The 18,045-nt window shown below is 39.8% G+C and overlaps 2 protein-coding genes across 14 annotated transcripts in view; one reads left to right on the top strand and one right to left on the bottom strand.

Annotated features, from left to right (window-relative positions):
* Positions 1–727: 727 nt before the first annotated feature.
* The window catches only part of HIBCH (3-hydroxyisobutyryl-CoA hydrolase), a 116,224-nt gene continuing 98,906 nt past the window's right edge, over positions 728–18,045 (bottom strand). For 2 of the 13 annotated variants that reach the window (XM_025273364.2, XM_025273386.2), the window contains 3 exons: positions 14,121–14,154; positions 12,833–12,997; positions 10,940–11,080 (listed from right to left, as the gene is read on the bottom strand). In XM_025273364.2, coding sequence (XP_025129149.2) covers positions 12,843–12,997; positions 14,121–14,154 — 189 coding nt within the window. In that variant the 3' untranslated portion in view covers positions 10,940–11,080; positions 12,833–12,842. Of the gene's footprint in view, positions 6,053–10,716; positions 11,081–12,680; positions 12,715–12,832; positions 12,998–13,060; positions 13,746–14,120; positions 14,155–16,041; positions 17,858–18,045 lie in introns of those variants that run through there. The other 11 variants (XM_044932470.1, XM_044932490.1, XR_006546596.1 and 8 more) reach the window with 10 other exon arrangements.
* Positions 4,680–8,292, top strand: C2H2orf88 (chromosome 2 C2orf88 homolog). Its single transcript, XM_044932495.1, has one exon. The coding sequence runs from the start codon at positions 4,680–4,682 to the stop codon at positions 4,965–4,967; it is 288 nt and encodes a 95-aa protein (XP_044788430.1). The 3' UTR covers positions 4,968–8,292.

The raw sequence follows: 18,045 nt of genomic DNA, 5'->3' as shown, positions 1-18,045 counted from the left end.
AACTGGACTTACAAATATGCTCTCAGAATGGAATCTGTTGGTATGCAGGGGACTTACTGTTATCTAGCCCTTTAGTGAAAAGTTTCATTAAACTCTGCTCTAGGGTTCACTCCTAAAGTGTCACATAAAGTAGTAGCTAAATGCCTCAAGTAGTCAGTGAGGTTTCTTCACTTTGGCTGGTGTGGAACTTCAGGAATTCCCTAGCACTACTGAAATTATAGCATCACTGTTCAATTCTAAGTCCCAGAGCAGGTATTCATTTGCTAAGTCTTGCAAATGTTTTCTGTATATACACACCCCAGCCCTCAACCAAACCAGATTCAGGTCTGCTTTTCTGATGCACAGCAAAGCTAAGCAACTGACACCAGGTTGTAGTGAAGGAGAGCAGTGTTTATTGCAAGATACCTAGTGTGGGGCCAAGCAAGGAGAATAAACAGATCATGGTCAAAATCCCTGAACTCCTTGATGGCTTTTAGTGAAGGGGTTTTTGTTTTTAAGAAGCTTTATTACCCATGTTCAGATTAATTAAGGATGCTGATAGTGACAAACATACAGAAACACTGTTTAAAACATAGTCATTAAATAGAAAAGTATCAAATTTATTTTTTATCATTGGACATTTTGTCTTTAAGTTTTTATTTTACATTGGGGTAAAGTTAATTAACAATAGGTTATTTTCAGGTTATAGTGAAGTGATAGTTAAAGTGATTCAGTTAAACATATACTGGTATATATTCTTCAAGGTTTTTTTTTTTGTTTTTTTTTTTAAGGCAGGGTGAGGGAGACGGTCTAGGGATGTGTGATCACCTCATGGACATCCTTCTAATTGGTTAGTGGTGAGGTAACTAGGTGGCACTTTGGAGTTAATATCATCAACCTTCTGGTTCCAGCCAGCCTGGGGTCTGCATGCTGGTGGTTAGCAGACAGTTAACTTCCTTCACCTGGTGGTTTTAGTATCTGCAAAGCAAGAATATGGCTCAAGGTATTATCTATAGCACTTGAAGAGGAACTAAAGATCCTTGACTTTTTTTCATGGCTATTATTATTTTGTCTTGCTTGACTGTTTTCGTTTCTGCATTTGTTCTTTGGAACTCAGAGAAGGCCTTAGAAAAGGCAGAGGACCCACGTGTCTCTCCCGAGGAAGGCCCTGCAGGGTCCTGCTTGGTTTTAGTGAGACCTCATGCAAATTTCTTCCTCCCTCCGAACTCCTTTTTCTCTTGAATTCTCTGGTAATTTCATCTGCTTCAGTATTTCAGTCTCTGCCTCTGTAACACAGCAGAATTGCCACTCTGCTTGGACTCAACCTTCTGGTGTTAAATGCTGGAAGATGCCCCAGGCAGAATCTCAAGATGATCCCTTTTTTTCTTGGTGAATCTGGCTGAAGGTTTATCAATTTTATATTTTCAGGAAGCCAACTTTGTTTTTCCATTGATTTTTTTTTTTCTTTTTCTTTTTTTTTGGTCTCTTTCATTTATCTCTGCTCTGGTTTTTATGATTTCTACTAACTGGGTTTTGTTTGTTCTTTCTCTAGTTGCTCTAGGTGTAAGGTTAGGTTTGTTTCCTGATGTAAAATTGTATGGCTATAAACTTCCTCTTAGAACTGCTTTTCCTGCATCCCATAGGTTTTGGGTCATTGTGGCTTTTGTTTTCATTTGTCTCTAGGCATTTTCTCTGATTTCTTCAGTGATCTATTGATTTTTTAGTAGCATACTGTTTAGCCTCCATGTGTTTGTGTTTTTTACAAGTTTTTTCTTGTAGTTGATTTCTAATCTCATAGTGTTGTGGTCAGAAAAGCTATGATTTCCATTTTCCTAAACAAGTTTGCTTTGTGGCCCAGCATGTGATCAATCCTGGAGAATGCTCCATGTGCACTTAAAAAGAGTGTGTATTCTGCTTTTGAACAGAATGCTCTTTAAATATCAATTATCTCCATCTAGTCTGATATGTCACTTAAGGCCTGTGTTTCCCTATTGATTTTCTGTCTGGTCTGTTGATGAAAGTGGGCTATTAAAATCTCCCACTATTATTGTTACTGGCAATTTCTACTTTTATATCTGTTAGGAGCACCTGAATATATAAGGCAAATACTATTTTGGGTGCATATGTGTTTATACTTGTTATATCTCCTTGGATTGATCCCTTTATCATTATGTAGTGTCCTTTGTCTCTTGTAACAGTCTTTCTAGTCTATTTTTATCCGACAAGTATTGCTCCTCCAGCTTTCTTTTGATTTCTATTTGCATGGAATATCTTTTTCCCTCCCCTCACTTACAGACTGTATGTGTTCCTAAATCTGAAGTGAGTTTCCTGTAGACAGCATATATAAACGTCCTGCTTTTTTAAATCCATTCAGCCAGTATATTTCTTTTGGTTGGAATGTTTAATCCATTTACATTTAGGTAATTATCAATATATATGGTTCTTATGGCCATTTTGTTAATTGTGGTAGATTTTTTTTGTTTCCTCCCCTTCCTCTTGTTCTTTTTCTCTTGTGACTTTTAGTACTGTATTTGGATTCCTTTGTGTGTGTGTGAGTGAATTTATTGTAGATATTTGGTTTGCAGTTATCATGAGGTTTTGATATAGCACTCTATATATAAACAAGATTGTCTTAAGTTACTGGTCTTTTAATCTCAAATACATTTCCAGTATCCTGCATTTGTACCCTCTTCACAGTTGCTAGTTGTGATATTGTATTTGTGTCGGATGATTTCCTACCTTTACTGTATGTTTACCTTTACCAATGAGCTTTTCCATTCATAGTTTTCTCATTTCTAGGGTGGCCTTTTTTTCTTTCCTGCTTAAAGAAGTTCCTTTAGTGTGTTGCAAAGCTGGTTTGATAGTGTCAAATTCTTTTTGCTTTTGTGTGTAAAACTTTTGATTTCTCTGTCAAATCTGAATGGAGAGACTTTCTGGGTAGAATATTCTTGGTTGAAGGCTCTTCCCTTTCATCACTGTAAACCTATCGTGCCATGCCCTTCTGGCCTGCAGGGTTTCTGCTGAAAAACTTTATGGGCATTGCCTTGTATATTATTTGTTGCTTTTCCCTTGTTTTAGTATTTTCTTTCTTTGATTCCCACCATTCTGTCTTCCAACTCACACTTATCCATTTTTCTTCCCATTTATTCTGATGATTTATTCTCATGTATTTTCAGTTATTGTCATTGTTCATCTCTCTAGATCTTCTAGCTCTTTATTAAACATGTATCTTCTTGTACTGTGCCTCCATTCTTTTCCTGAGACTTTGGATCATCTGTACTGTCATTACTCCGAATTCTTTATTTGCGGGTAGCCTACCTAGCTTTACTTCCCTTGGTGGTTGTTTAGGGCTTTTATCTTGTTCACTGTCTGTGACATATTCCTGTGCCCTCTTCACTGTGTCTGACTTTCTGTGATTGCCCTTTTCATTTCACAAGCTGCAGGGCTGTAGTTCCTCTTGCTCCTGCTGTCTGCCTCCTGGCACACAAGGCCAGTCTAAGAGCTTGTGCAGGCTTCCTGGTGGGAGGGACTAGTTCCTGTCCATTGGTGGGCAGGGCTATTTCCAAGGGTGTGTTCAGCTGGCAGTTATGGGCTCATGAAGACTTTAGGCAGCTGTCTGCTGATGAGTGGCTCTGTGTTCCTACCCTGTTGGTTGTTTGCCTTGAGGGTTCACAGTACTGGAGCCTATAGGGTCTGGGGTGGGGCCAGGTTTGGGGGAGAAAATGGCCACCTCTGAACTTCCCTCGTGGCTCAGCCAGTAAGGAGTCTGTCTGCAATGCAGGAGACCTGGGTTCGATCCCTGGGTTGGGACAATCCACTGGAGAAGGAAATGGCAACCCACTCCAGTATTCTTGCCTGGAAAATCCCATGGACAGAGGAGTCTGGCAGGCAGCAGTTCATTGGGTCACAAAGAGTCAGACACGACTGAACAACTTCACTTCTCTTCTTCACTTCTCTCTATGGCCACCTCCAGGAGAGCTCATTGTTGTTCTTCAGTCATTCAGTTGTGTCCAACTCTTTGCAACCCCATGGACTGCAGCATGCCAGGCTTCCCTGTCCTTCACTATCTTCTCGAGTTTGCTAAAACTCATGCCCAATGAGTCGGTGATGCCATCCAAACATCTCATCCTCTGTTGTCTCCTTCTCCTCCTGCCTTCAATCTTTCTCAGCATCTCACCTGGCCAAAGGAGCTCATACCAGTGAGTTTTCCCCAGGATTATGCCCACCAGTGTTCTTGTCCCTGCGGTGAACTACAACCAAAGGCTATATATCGTTTGCTGAACTCTGGTGTACATAAAAAAAATCTAAGGTAACAACAGTTTGACTGTTTTCAGTTTTATAAAAGTTTCATGATCTTGAAAAAATGTTTGCTATTTCTTAATTGCCAGTTTTGAATGATTATCTTTTCTACTGATAAGATAAAGCTGTTGATACCTTAGTAAAGTAGTAAAGACTTGTTTCTACTTGCTACCTAATTGGGCACTATTTGCATTATATCACTTCAAAATGAAATTTACCTTCTCTTGACAGATAAAACACTACATGTGAAGATTGGTGAAAGGGAATATTGATTTCTGAAGTGTCCTGGAGAGGAAAAACACTGGTCAGTATCAAGTGGACAATGCTTGGTGTTTTCCAAAGATGCTATTGAAGTAGTCTTTGCTACTGCTTTCCTTCACTCAGTCAGAGCTCTTCATAACATGGGCTGCATGAAATCAAAACAAACTTTCCCATTTCCCACCACACTTGAGAGTGAGAAGAGGCATGTGAGTGAAGAAAACTTTATGCCTGAAGAGAAATTTCTACCCAGGATACCTTCTCTAGTTAATGTCAAAGAGGAAGTGAAGGAACCCCCAGGGCCTCAAATTGTGGTCTTCGAATTTGCACAGCACCTGTCCCAGGAAATCTTGAGTGATGCCTTGCAGCAGTGGGCAGGCAACAACCTCAAGTACTATGACATCCCATATATTGAGAGTGAAGGGCCTTGATTCTATGTGTAGGATGACAACACTTTCTTGAACTGTGGATAAAGTTGGTGCTAGTTTAAATGCATGAAACAATAGCAGAAACTGGTGTGAATAAATACAAATAACTTCATCTGGGTGTAAAGAAAAATATTACAATAGCTTCAAGAGTCTAATACCTAAAATGAAGTGTTTTAAGCAGTTCTACATTAACAGCAGTTTCTCTGCTTGGTCTTGGATTTGAGTCATTAAAGGTTTAAATGTAAGTGCTCTGGAGCCACAGGAATCAATCAGCTGTGTGTCACACCACTTCCTTCCAGAGGCAGTAATGCCATCACCAAAGAAATAAGAATTTTAAAAGCACCTTGGGTTTACAAAATAACTGTCAATTTAAACAAAACCTGCAAGGTACAAAAGGATTTTTCGTTAAATGCCTGGGTAAGGGAATGGCACTCAAGCCACAGTGGTTAACGATGGGTTTGTTTGTCAAAACCTTTTGGGTCAAGGTTTGGATCCCTCCTTAACACAAATGGTCAAACATAAGAAAGCAACCCATGTGGAAGAGGTCCACCATGAACCCTGTCCTTAATGAAATATTTACTTTTGTAGATGAAAAGCATAACTATCACCTGGATAGTTAGTCAGGGCCCTAACTAATCAGAGCTGTTATTGGATGATTCAGACTTTGCATATAAGCATCTTAACGAGATACAATTTATAGACGTCATGAAAATGTTTCCTGCATTGAATTAGGTAGCCCAGTGATATTACTGTATAAGAAAACAAGCATGCATAGCTTTTATAAACAGCAAGCCAAAAAACTAAAGTAACAGAAACTCTAGCTGGCGAGGTAGGAAGAAGAACCCGGTCTCAGTGCTGCATGTGTGTTAAGTTTTACTGTCTCACAGATATAAGGGACTGGTACATGGACAGGCACCATTCAGATTACTATTCGGATTATGCATGAGATTTATAGTTATTACAAAAGATCAAATACTCCTCTAAAGGGAATACTCACATGTATATTTTTACTGGTAAAAAAGCCCATGGGGGCATTTACAGCCATATACTATACTATTTTCATAAATTTGGCTTTTTGGGGAAGTTTTCTGAAAAAAAAAAAAAAAATTAGTTTAAGATAGTGACGGAAAATTCAGGAAAGCAGAAAGAAGATACCAAGAAGACATAACTTGCAAGAAAACTGATACATTATAAGATCCTTTTACTAAGATACGGTAGACCCTTATAATCAAAAATAAAGAAAGGCAGAAAAAAGCTTGTGACCTCTAATGACATAAATGTATATGACCTTATGAGCAAGCAGAATTGTGACCTCTAATTTTAGCATTATACTCTGAAGCCCACAGTCAAACAGACTAAATTCTCCAAGGTAAATGGGCAAAGAAAATTTTTCAAAGTGACAGGCGTGTCATCTTTCAGTTGCATTTGTACAACTGGTCATTTAACCTTCACCTACTCCCAGGGTTTGTACTGTACTGTTGTACTTATAATCTAGCAACAGAAACAGAAGAACCACCACCCTGTTCATACAAAGATCTGAAGTCACAAGGCTAAGAATAGAAAGTTCCCAAAACATGCAAAACATTTCCAGCTCATGAAGAAAAATTTAGTTTTATGAGTGTTTATACTAATGACTCAGACAAAAGCCTAGATGTTGTCATTTTTCATTCATTTTATATCTCACATCATGTACTTTCACTACAAGGTCATTGCTGTTTAAAAGATATAATTAAGTATATAAGATAATACATATTATGGTGAGAACACAAAGCCATATGAAAGTGCATTACACTAGATTTTTCAGCATACATAGGGATAAAGACTAGTAAGTAGGCTTTGATTACACCTAAATATTTTAACCTCAGGTTCCTCCTTTGCCCTGGTCTTTACTTTCTAGGGGAGTAATACAACGATGTCTGCCAGATCGTAATCTAGCTAGAAGCCTAATCTCTGTCGCCACCCTCTCTGATTCTATGGCTTTGTCACTGAGCACCACCCCCTCGCTCCCAACTCATTTTAACAGAGTTATAGTAGCTTGTGACACAGAGACTTAAAGCTTGTATAATCAGTGAGTTAGTGGATAAACCATGTTGGGGGCAGGCAGGAAACAGCTGGATCAAATGTACTGCATATGACTGTTATCATGATATAGTTTGGTGTGATGGCAAGATAAACGAGAACATCTTTGACAGGATAATTCCATTGCTAACCTGCCTTAATATTTAAATATCAGATTTCCTCCATTTGAAGGTCTTTCATGAACAAAGTAGAAAGGCTGTTTGAGAAGGAAGGAGACAGACATTAAGAAGACAAGACTGAAAGAATTATTAGCTACTGGACCTGAAAACATTTGTTCAAACTTAGATCACAAACACGAAGAAATAAGAATAGTGACCAAACTATAAGGGAAAGAAAAGTGGGGGAAAGAGGGACCAAAAAACAACACTCCCATCAGGCTCTAAAAACAAGCTTCCAGTATTGCTATTTGAGGGCAAGACCTGCCCCCGCTCCCACACCACTCCATTGGTTACCACATGACACGTGCAAAACCATTCAATCTTTTACCTCAAAAACACCCAGTGGAGGGGGAGATGAATGCCAGCAGATGACGGAGTACCTGAAGGGGCAGCTGTAGAAGCAGCAGATGAGCAGAGAAGAGGCACCAGTTCCTCACTTAAAGCCCACACACCCACAGACGCACTCGCACGGCTCCCTTCCCCATGCAGCCTCTCTTCAGTGCTAGTCACCACCTTTTATGCACAGGCCTTTGATCCGAGACCTCTCCACTTTGTTGCCTTATCAGTTCTTTGCAAACCACCTATGGTTATTAGCACTTAAAGCACAAGGGGATTTGAGGGGGATAAATGTGATCTTAGTCCCAAAGGAATCGTTTGTGTCAAACTGCCTTATTAGTATTAAAGAGAGACATGCTGAATGAATCAAGTAGCATGACGCGCGTATAGCCCACTCGGTATCATTGGCATTTTATGAGATAGGGGAACTATACTTTTGTAATTATATATTTTTAGAAATCAGAAGTTAAGAGACAAATTATAATATCAAGGAACAGTAATTTAAAAACAAAGTTCTAACAAATAAATGGCTTGCTTAATCATAATTCCCTCATCCTGTATCTTTGTGACCAAACTGGACATGTCTTCCCTGCAGCAGTGGACACGAGCTCAGATGTACTCCCTACATCTTGAAATGACATTTGTTAGCAAATTCTCTTCACTGTAAGACTTACCTATGAAATGGTATATTTTTTCCAATTATTTTTGTGAAAACACTTTTCCTAACTGTACAATAAAAGTCCAGTTGCAATTAACTAGTTATGAGTTCTTGTTTAATTGATGCAAGCAAGTGCTTTTTCCCATTGTGTGATTTAAAATTTTTTTAACATAAAGGACTTAACATTTTCTGCATTTCTAGCAAATACAAAGAAAATAAAAATCCATTTATACAAAATATTTTCCTAGATCATTTGCATCCACATTTAGGAGCTTTAAAAATATAAATGTAGGACTTCCCTTGTGGTCCAGTGGCTAAGAATACATGCGTCAACTGCAGAGGGCATGGGTTTGATCCCTGATCGGGGAAGAGCCCTCATGCAGTGGCAGGCAGCCAAAACAAACAAAAAGAATATAAATGTAAACATGTTCATTCATTACTATGGCATCTTTTTTCCAAATATGTTCCTAACTTTGGGGGAGGGGAGATTACTATGGCATCTTTTTTCCAAATATGTTCCTAATTTTGGGGGAGGGGAGTGATGATTCATGTTAAATATATTGAGAACAGAAAATGTAAGGCAAATCCTTCTGGACTGCAATTTTCTCATCTATGAAAAGATTGCTGGATATAATCTTTGTCTTTTTCAGTTCTGCCTGCTTTTCAGTTTTCAAAACTAAAGTTCTCTTAGTTTCTGAGGGGTTTGGAATGAAGGAAAAACTGAACCAAGTTATAAAATAAATTATAAGCTAATCTTTAAAAATGATTCTTATCTAGACATTAACATCCCAAGTCTGGGACATCCACAGTTGTGTTGTTGTTCACTCAGTCGTGTCCAATTCTTTGCGGCCCCATGGATGGCAGCATGTCAGGCTTCCCTGTCCTTCACCATATCCTGGAGTTTTCTCAAACTCAGGACCATTGAGTCAATGATGCCATCTGACCATCGCACCCTCCATCGCCCCCTTTTCCTCCTGTCCTCAGTCTTTCCAAGCATGAGGGTCTTTTCATATAAGTCGGCTTTTCACAACAGGTGGCCAAAGTATCGGAGCTTTAGCTTCAGCATCAGTCCTTACAATGAATATTCAGGGTTGATTTCATTTAGACTGTGTGGTTTGATCTCCTTACTGTCCAAGGGACTCTCAAGAGTCTTTTCCAGCACCACAGTTCAAAAGCATTAGTTCTTTGGCGCTCAGCCTTCTTTATGGTCCAACTCTCATATCCATACATAACTACTGAAAAAACCTTAGCTTTGACAGTTGTGTACCTTAAACTTATTTTGTCAACAGTAGCAATTACTGAAGGTATTTCATAGAACAAAAGGGTTTCAAGTATTTTCTTGAAACCAGAAAACTAGAGGGTTTTCAAGTTTTTTCTCCTGATTTGAACTACTGTAAGGATAAATTACTGTTATCACACCAAAGTCTGATGTAAATTGCAGAGTGTCTATCTTAAGAGATAAGAATTTTCTAATACCTCATTCTGCCAGATTAGCAAATATTGCAAGCAACAAGAAATAATGCTTTTACTTTCACCATAGGAAGGGATTCTGATTAACTTCAGGGAAGGCCAAGGCTGAGTTAATAATGAAGAGACAATCTCATAATAACCTTTTTCTCTCTGCTTGAGATTTCTAATGTTATAAAAGGAACACTTTAGCTACAGTAACTCGGAATGCTTTAAAATAGATTTTCATACTATGAAATTCTATGAAGTGTTAACAAAGTAACCAAAAAACATTTTATAACCTACATATAAGTTTACTTAACATTAAACTTAACATTAAAAGCTTACTCCTTGGAAGGAAAGTTATGACCAACCTAAACAGCATATTACAAAGCAGAGACATTACTTTGCCAACAAAGGTCCGTCAAGTCTATGGTTTTCCTAGTGGTCATGTATGGATGTGAGAGTTGGATTATAAAGAAACCTGAGCGCCGAAGAATTGATGCTTTTGAACTGTGGTGTTGGAGAAGACTCTTGAGAGTCCCTTGGACTGCAAGGAGATCCAACCAGTCCATCCTAAAGGAAATCAGTCCTGAATATTCATTGGAAGGACTGATGCTGAAGCTGAAAACTCCAATACTTTGGCCACTTGATGCGAAGAGCTGACTCACTGGAAAAGACCCTGATGCTGGGAAAGATTGAGGGCAGGAGGAGAAGGGGTTGACAGAGGATGAGATGGTTGGATGGCATCACCGACTCAATGGACACGAGTATGGGTAAACCCCAGGAGTTGGTGATGGACAGGGAGGCCTGCCGTGTCCAGTCCATGGGGTCGCAAAGAGTCGGATGCAACTGAACGACTGAACTGAACATTAAAAACCAATATCCAGAGCCAAAACATAAAATTCCCATTTCAGTTAGATATGCTAACTCAGGAATCTCTAAAGACCTTCAAATTTTTCCATCTTTTAAAATAGAGGTTGGCAAACTTCTTGTGAAAAGGATGAGATAAGTAAATATTTTAGGCTTTGCAGGCCTTACAATCTCTACTGCAACTACTCAAAACAGCCATAGATATGTAAACAGATGAGTAAAACCATGTTCCAATAAAGTTTTATTTATAGACAATGATATTTGAATTTCATGTAATTTTCACATGCCATGCCATATTGGTCTTTGATTTCTTTTCTCCCAAATTTAAAAATGCAAAAACCATTCTTAGCTGAGCGATATATAAAAAAACAGGCAGCAGGCTGGCTTTGGACCATGTGCCATAGTTTGGCAACCTCTGCTCCAAAATAATATTTAAAAAATCCAATCATTTCAAAATTTCAAATCATTACTTCCCAGAGATTTGAAGTAATCATTCAAATCTTCATCAGTAACTTCTTTTAGGTCAGCTGGTTTCCACTTTGGACTCTGGTCTTTATCTATTAAAACTGTCAAGTAGAGACATAAGAAATGTTAATATTTATTTTTTTCTGGTATTACCAGATTTTAATTACTGAATTGACACAAACTACCTTGGACTAGGCATATTTTTCTACAGCACATCTTTTTCTGCAAAGTTGAAATTTTTGTATATGTTCCTTCCCCTACTCCCCTTAAATTAAGCCCCCACAGAATGTGGATGATGACTTAACATGCTAAGCCTGATGCTTCTAACTTGAATACAGCCTACTGAACTAATCCAGTGATTTAAGCCTTCGAACTTTTTCTAATAAAATCATAAATGAAATCTCTGCTGTAAAAGAGCTAAAACCAGAGTTGGTGTGGTTTGAAGGGAAGGCAGGGGAGGGTGGAGGGCCCAGATCTGTCTTCTAACCTCTACACTGAACTGAGAAGAAAATTACTTAAGGTACAGGGAAAGAGACTTTATGCATAATTAATATGCATACTGCTGTTTTGCTGAATCATCTAGCTCACACTGAATTAAAACACCAGACCACCTCAGGTTATCACGAGAAGCTCTACTTCTCTTATTTCAAGTATAATCATCACTTAGCATAGCCACACAGTATCCCCACAGGATTTTAAGTATGAAGCAATCCATAACCTCCTTCTAAAAGGGAGGAAAATGTCAGTTTCCTGGTTGTGATCACATACTACAGTTATACAAATGTTACCATTTGGGAAACTGGGTGGAGGGTATGGAGGACCTCTCCATATTATTTCTCACAACTACATGTAAATCTACAATTATCTCAAATATTAAAAAAAAAAGAGAATGAGCTGTGGTAGGGAATGAGGAATGAAAATTAAATTTAAACATACAAGACCAACCAGCCAACATTAAAAAATGAGTTTATCACTAAAAGGCTAAATGATTAAAGAAGCAATCTGGGAACCAAAGGCAGCAGGCTGCCTCAGGAGATAGAGGGAAGGGGGATTTATGCATAATTAAATGTGGATACTGGAGGGTTCCAAGGTTTGGCTGCCTGACTACAGGATTCCAGTATCTGATCAGTGGTGATACTGAACACTGATGCTACGATCCCAGCCAATTTGAAAGTTTTACATTCCCTGGACAGAGTAAATAAAAACAATCCTGGAACATTCTTTCTACAAGAATCTCTTTTAAGCTCTCAAGTCAATGCTATATACCTTCTTAACAGTGTACTAAAGGACAAAAGCAAAGAGAATATTAATCAAATCTTCAATGTTACTTAATTTTAAACTAACAACATTTTTAATCCAGCACAGATAAAACATTCTTGCCATTTAGGAAACAGGTTTTTCAGAAGGTTTCATGAGGTACCCACTCAAAACTCTAGTTGGTAACTCTCCAGCAAATCTGAGCTAATCCTTTTAAAATTCTTTTCTGTAAGTTCTAAAGGAAGAAGTTTATTCTAGATGTTAAGAGCATTTCTGACAACCATTCCTCTAATTTGGTAGTTTAATTAATCTGCTAACATACTTTATAATTAGCAAATTGTAACAAACATTTGGTTATGCAAGAACATTTTAACAGTTTTACTCAGAATAGATACTGCTTTCTGAATAAAGAGGTTATGCGGAAAGATGAGGGTGCATACTTACTCTTCATTAAAAAGTAGCTTAATAAGCCCTGGCCCTGTGAATTAGAACTTTGATGTCACTTGGTTTCAGTCCTTTTTCCTTAAAATATCTAACAGTATACCTAAAAATAATACCTTTCTTTTTTAAGTTAAGAAGGGCTTCTATTAACATACATTGAATACTTTAGCAGCATAACCCAAGTAGCACACTGCTGCTGCTGCTGCTAAGTCGCTTCAGTCGTGTCCGACTCTGTGTGATGCCACAGACGGCAGCCCACAAGGCTCCCCCATCCCTGAGATTCTCCAGGCAAGAACACTGGGGTGGAATGCCATTTCCTTCTGCAATGCAGGAAAGTGAAAAGTGAAAGGGAAGTCGCTCAGTCGTGTCCGACTCTTCGCGACCCCATGGACTGCAGCCTACCAGGCTCCTCTGCCCTTGGGATTTTCCAGGCAAGAGTACTGGAGTGGGGTGCCATTGCCTTCTCCGAAGTAGCACACAGGTCCTCCTCAAATCAGAGGTCTAAGCTCTGATCCACATGCAGCAAGAATTTGCAGGGAATCAGTGGAATGAATGTATGTTTTCTATAAAACATATAACCATCTCCTCTGATTCAGCTCCATGTGTTCTCTAAAAGGATTTTTTATTTCTTATCATGCCAGAAATGAAGAGAATTCTTCCATAGTGACCAGTGTTTACTGAAGCTTACCGCTCAAAGGATATAACCTTTTATTCAGATAAAGTATATCCAGAGTCTGTACTATATTAAAGTGATAAATAAAAACACAAGAAAGGCAGATATGTAAAATACATGCAGAGGGAAATAACTCATTTTATACAACATAAATGACAGCTATTATTTATAGGGATATGAGCTCATACATAAAAAATGATTGCAAATTTGCTAGAACAAAAATCAATTGCTTGTTTTTTCTTAATATTCTGATTGAAGATGACAAGCAAAAATAGGAATTAATACCATTTGCAGATGCTGTGAATTATGTCATGCAGTTTTTTCTCAAGGCAATGTTGAGCTGCTAGGTACAGGCAAAGTGTTAGATGGCAAGGCTCACCATGGCTGGGGTTTCACTAAGGCAGGACAAAAGAAGAGCAGGGACCTCAGGGCTTTTTGCAAGAGAACAAAGGCACCTTTCAAAGGCTCCAGCTGCAGAATGAGTTGACAAACCCACACTGCACTCAGCCGAGGTAGTCCGTGTGACTGCTAGGAGCAGGATTACTTCTTATATATAAATTAGGGAGCAGTGACAAGGCTACTGGAATTTTTAAAACAATTTTGGTTTCAAAGATTGATCTTCCCTCATATGCCAGTTGGTAATATTAAAATTTTTTTTCAATCTTTACAAAAGTTTGATTTTCACTAATAAAACAACTGTCTTTTTTAAACAATATATGCTCAAAAATCCCATTTCCATAATAGCCAGGAAGGAAACAAGTGTCACTTACCTGCCCTAACGCCTTCATGAAAGTCATGGCCTTTCTGAAAGAAAATCAAGATTCAAAGAGGAATTTCTGGGCATCCTCCTTCCTGATGAGCCCTGCTCTTCCACCCTCTTTAGTCCCCACTCTCGTGGCCACACCCTGAGCCACGACATTCAGAGACTGGACCACCTCTGATCACCTCCTCCTATTCTTATTTGCTAAGTATCTCCACTGCTTCAAATCCCCGATCTTACTGAGCTCCAGTGACGTATGACATTCTTATCATTTGTTCTGGCTTCACTTTGCTCTTCATCCAGCCCAGTTTCCCCAGTTATTTAATGCAGTCATTTTTTTCTTGAAAATGCCCTCATCTCCCTCAAGCCCTTTTCTCCCATTTAGTCTATCCTGCCAAAATCTCCGCACCAGCTAAACCCTACCATTTATCTCTGCCTGCATTCACACAGCTAAATCTCACTGCAGAAGAACCATACAGCTGTGACTGGCTGCGTAAAAGTCATGATCACAAATCTCACAAAGGCACAGAAAACTGCCTCACAATCCATGCTCTCTTTCCCACTGCTGGATATGACTTCCACTGTCTTCATCCTCTCAACGTCTACCCCTAGGCAAGTTCTACTCTCTACACTAGATTCTCAACTAATGATTTAACCGCCTATATTCTCAGCTAATGACTTAACCTTTATTTTAAAAAAAGAAAGAGAAGCCCTAAAGACATGAACATTCTCTTCTTCCCACCATCGAAAAACCTGCAGTCCAACTACAGCCATCTGCACCATGCCTTCCAAGTCCCAACTAAGGCAGAAGGGACCCTCCCCTGCCAAAGGCCAGTCCTCCCCTGCCTTCCCATTCATCTGCCCTCTTCTCAAGGGCTATGCCTGAGAAGGTCTCTCTCTCTCTCTTTTCCTGGTATGGTCAATGTACACAGTATAACTCAGTGGTTAAGTGCATACACTTCAAATATCTGGGCTCATCTCCTGGTAACTACGTGACCCTGGGCCAGTAATTTCTCTACTTCTCAGTTTCCTTATATGAAATGATAATACCTCCATCCTGCTGCGAAGCTGCTAAGTCGCTTCAGTCATGTCCGACTCTGTACAACCCCATAGATGGCAGCCCACCAGGCTCCCCCATCCCTGGGATTCTCCAGGCAAGAACACTGGAGGGGGTTGCCATTTCCTTCTCCAATGCATGAGAGTGAAAAGTGAAAGTGAAGTCGCTCAGCCGTGTCCGACTCCCAGCAACCCCATGGACTGCAGCCCACCAGGCTCCTCCGCCCATGGGATTCTCCAGGCAAGAGGACTGGAGTGGGGTGCCATTGCCTTCTCCACAATTATTTTAATCAACATCCCAACACAACATCTGCCAGACAGTAAGTGCTCAGTAAATGTTAACTATTATTAGCATCAACATAATCCTTTTCCCCTGTTGGATCATTCCCAGTCATTTACAAACATGTTCTAGTAACTTCCACCTTACAAAATAAAAAAGGAATCTCACTTGATTTCACAGCCTCAGCTTCTACCCTGTTTCTCTTTCAAGAAGAAAAGGCTGTGAACACAAGTCTTCGCTTCTTCACATCCCATTTACTCATTTCTCCTCCCCTCCCCAACTTAGCATCCTGTAACTTTTGCCTCAACATACCCCTGAAATGGCTTGCCAAAATCGCCCGTAACTTCAGTGATGCCGTTGCATAGTATGCCTTTATTCTCGTCTACCAGAGGCTTCGGCAGCACTCCTCCTCCCTGGGGCACTCCTCTCCTGCTTTCGTGACACCGTGCTCTTCTGGTCCTCCCACCTCTGTCCTCCTCCTCTTCCACTGCTCATTTTCCTTCTGTACGATCTTGTTGTTGTCATTCAGTCACTAAGTCATGTCTGATTCTTTGTGACCTCAGGGACTGCAGCATACCAGGTTCCTCTGTCCTACACTCTCTCCTGGAGTTGGCTCAAATTCATGTCCATTGAATCAGTGATGCTATCCAACCATCTCATCCTCTGCTGCCCACTTCTCCTTTGACCTTCAGTCTTTCCCAGCATCAGGATATGATCTTATCCACTCTAAACTCAACACAGCAGTGCCTGAGTAATCAATTCTGTTAAAATATAAGATTCTGGCCCTCCACTGCTCAAAGAACATCCAGTGCCTTCCCGTTTTAATCAGAACAAAAGCAAGCAGTTGCCAGAGCTAAAACAGATGACTACTGTACAGGAAATGTTCAGGGAAGATTACTACCCTACCTACAGCCACATGTTGAAAAGTGAAAAGGGGAGAAAATCAATTAAGTCTTTTATGAATTTAACTTCAGCTTTGCAGGAACTCATTCTTCTGCCCTGGGTACTGTATGGACATGATCCCATAAAATGCCATGATAGCAATCCTACTCCACGTTCCTGCCTTTCTGGTTGCACGCCATGAGAATTATGGCACCCCTGCAGCAATCTTATAAAGTCTTATAAAGACCTCCCAGGCTCCTATGCTCTGCACTGCCATTCCCTACCCTGTCAGCTCTGATCTTTCTCTCTCACCCACTGACCACCCCTGCCCCACTCTATCCACGAGGCCTACCTGCATTTCCTAGAACAGGAAGGCTGCCCCTCACTCAGCTCAGAGCCCTGTACTCAGGTGCCGTCCAGGTATGTGCTTGACTCACTACCACACTTCTTTTGGGTTTTCACTCAAAGATCACCATCTCGGTGAGGTCTTCTCTGGTCATCCTATTTACAAGTTCAACTTCTATCCTCCTTATTCCATACCCTTCCTCCCAGTTTACTTTTTCTCCTTAGTATTCATAATAATATACTACATATTTAACAAATTTATCTATTTATAGTTTATCTGCCCCACTATAAAGTAAGTTCCATGAGAGGAGGGATATGTCTGTTTTGTTCACCTATGTATTCATGCCGAGCACATGGTAATAAGCACTCTTATTTGTTAAGTAAATCAGCAAATCTCCAAAGTTTTGTTTGTTTGTTTTTAAACTGGTGCTGTCTTTCAGACTTAAATTTCTAACCCACACCTGTAAACTCCAGCTCCTAAATGTGTTGTGTCCTTCATATCCATCAAGGCCTATCTATCTCCCACATCTGTCTCAAATGCACTTACTCCTCACCACTGCCACCTCTTGCATCTAAGCCACTACTATTTTGCCCCTGGATTACTGCAGTAAACTCATATCTGATCTTCACCCCCACTCTGAAACCCCTCCAACCCCGTCATCACTCAGCAGGAATAATTACCTTCTTGAAACAAATCAAACCAAATCACCCCCTGCTGAAACCCACAAGGCTTTTCAACATGCTCATGTCTCACCCTTCAGGTCACAGGTGAGCTAACATCTCAAGATGTTTTCCTGGACCTACTTATCTAAAGGTTCCTCCATTCCCTCTTTTCCCCACATCATTCCATCACCAACCTTGTAGGTTGGTAACTATTTTACTTATTTTATTTGTTCTTTATAGTCTCAGGAAACTATAAATTACATGAGAACAAGGACATACCACAACATAATACACAGCACAGTGCCTGGCATATGGCTAGTGTATTTGCTGGGAGAATGGAGGGAGGAAGGAACCAATTCATCCAGCCAGGGCGCTAAATGTACAGTGGAAAACAGGGCCTGGGTGAGATATACTGGGTGGTGGTCAAGACTCTGGCCACCGGGCTTCACCTGCCATCTCTGTGCCACTTAATAGCTGCATCACCTGAGGCAGGTTACTCTTCTATGCCACTGTTTCCTCATCTGCAAAGTGGAAACAATAACAATACCTGCTTTCTAGAGACGGTGTAATATTTAATGGAGCGAATGCATATAAAGTACCAAGCACAGTACTGACTTATAATAAAAGACCTCACTGCAATTTACAAACTATGGAGTAACCTCAAGATATGACTAATAGAGCTTAATTTATGGTTATATGAACTATTTGA

The sequence above is a fragment of the Bubalus bubalis genome, chromosome 2 (genome assembly GCF_019923935.1).
Source record: "Bubalus bubalis isolate 160015118507 breed Murrah chromosome 2, NDDB_SH_1, whole genome shotgun sequence".
Taxonomy (NCBI): domain Eukaryota; kingdom Metazoa; phylum Chordata; class Mammalia; order Artiodactyla; family Bovidae; genus Bubalus; species Bubalus bubalis.
Note: the sequence above shows the minus strand (reverse complement) of the source record. Positions and strands in the feature narration are given on the sequence as shown.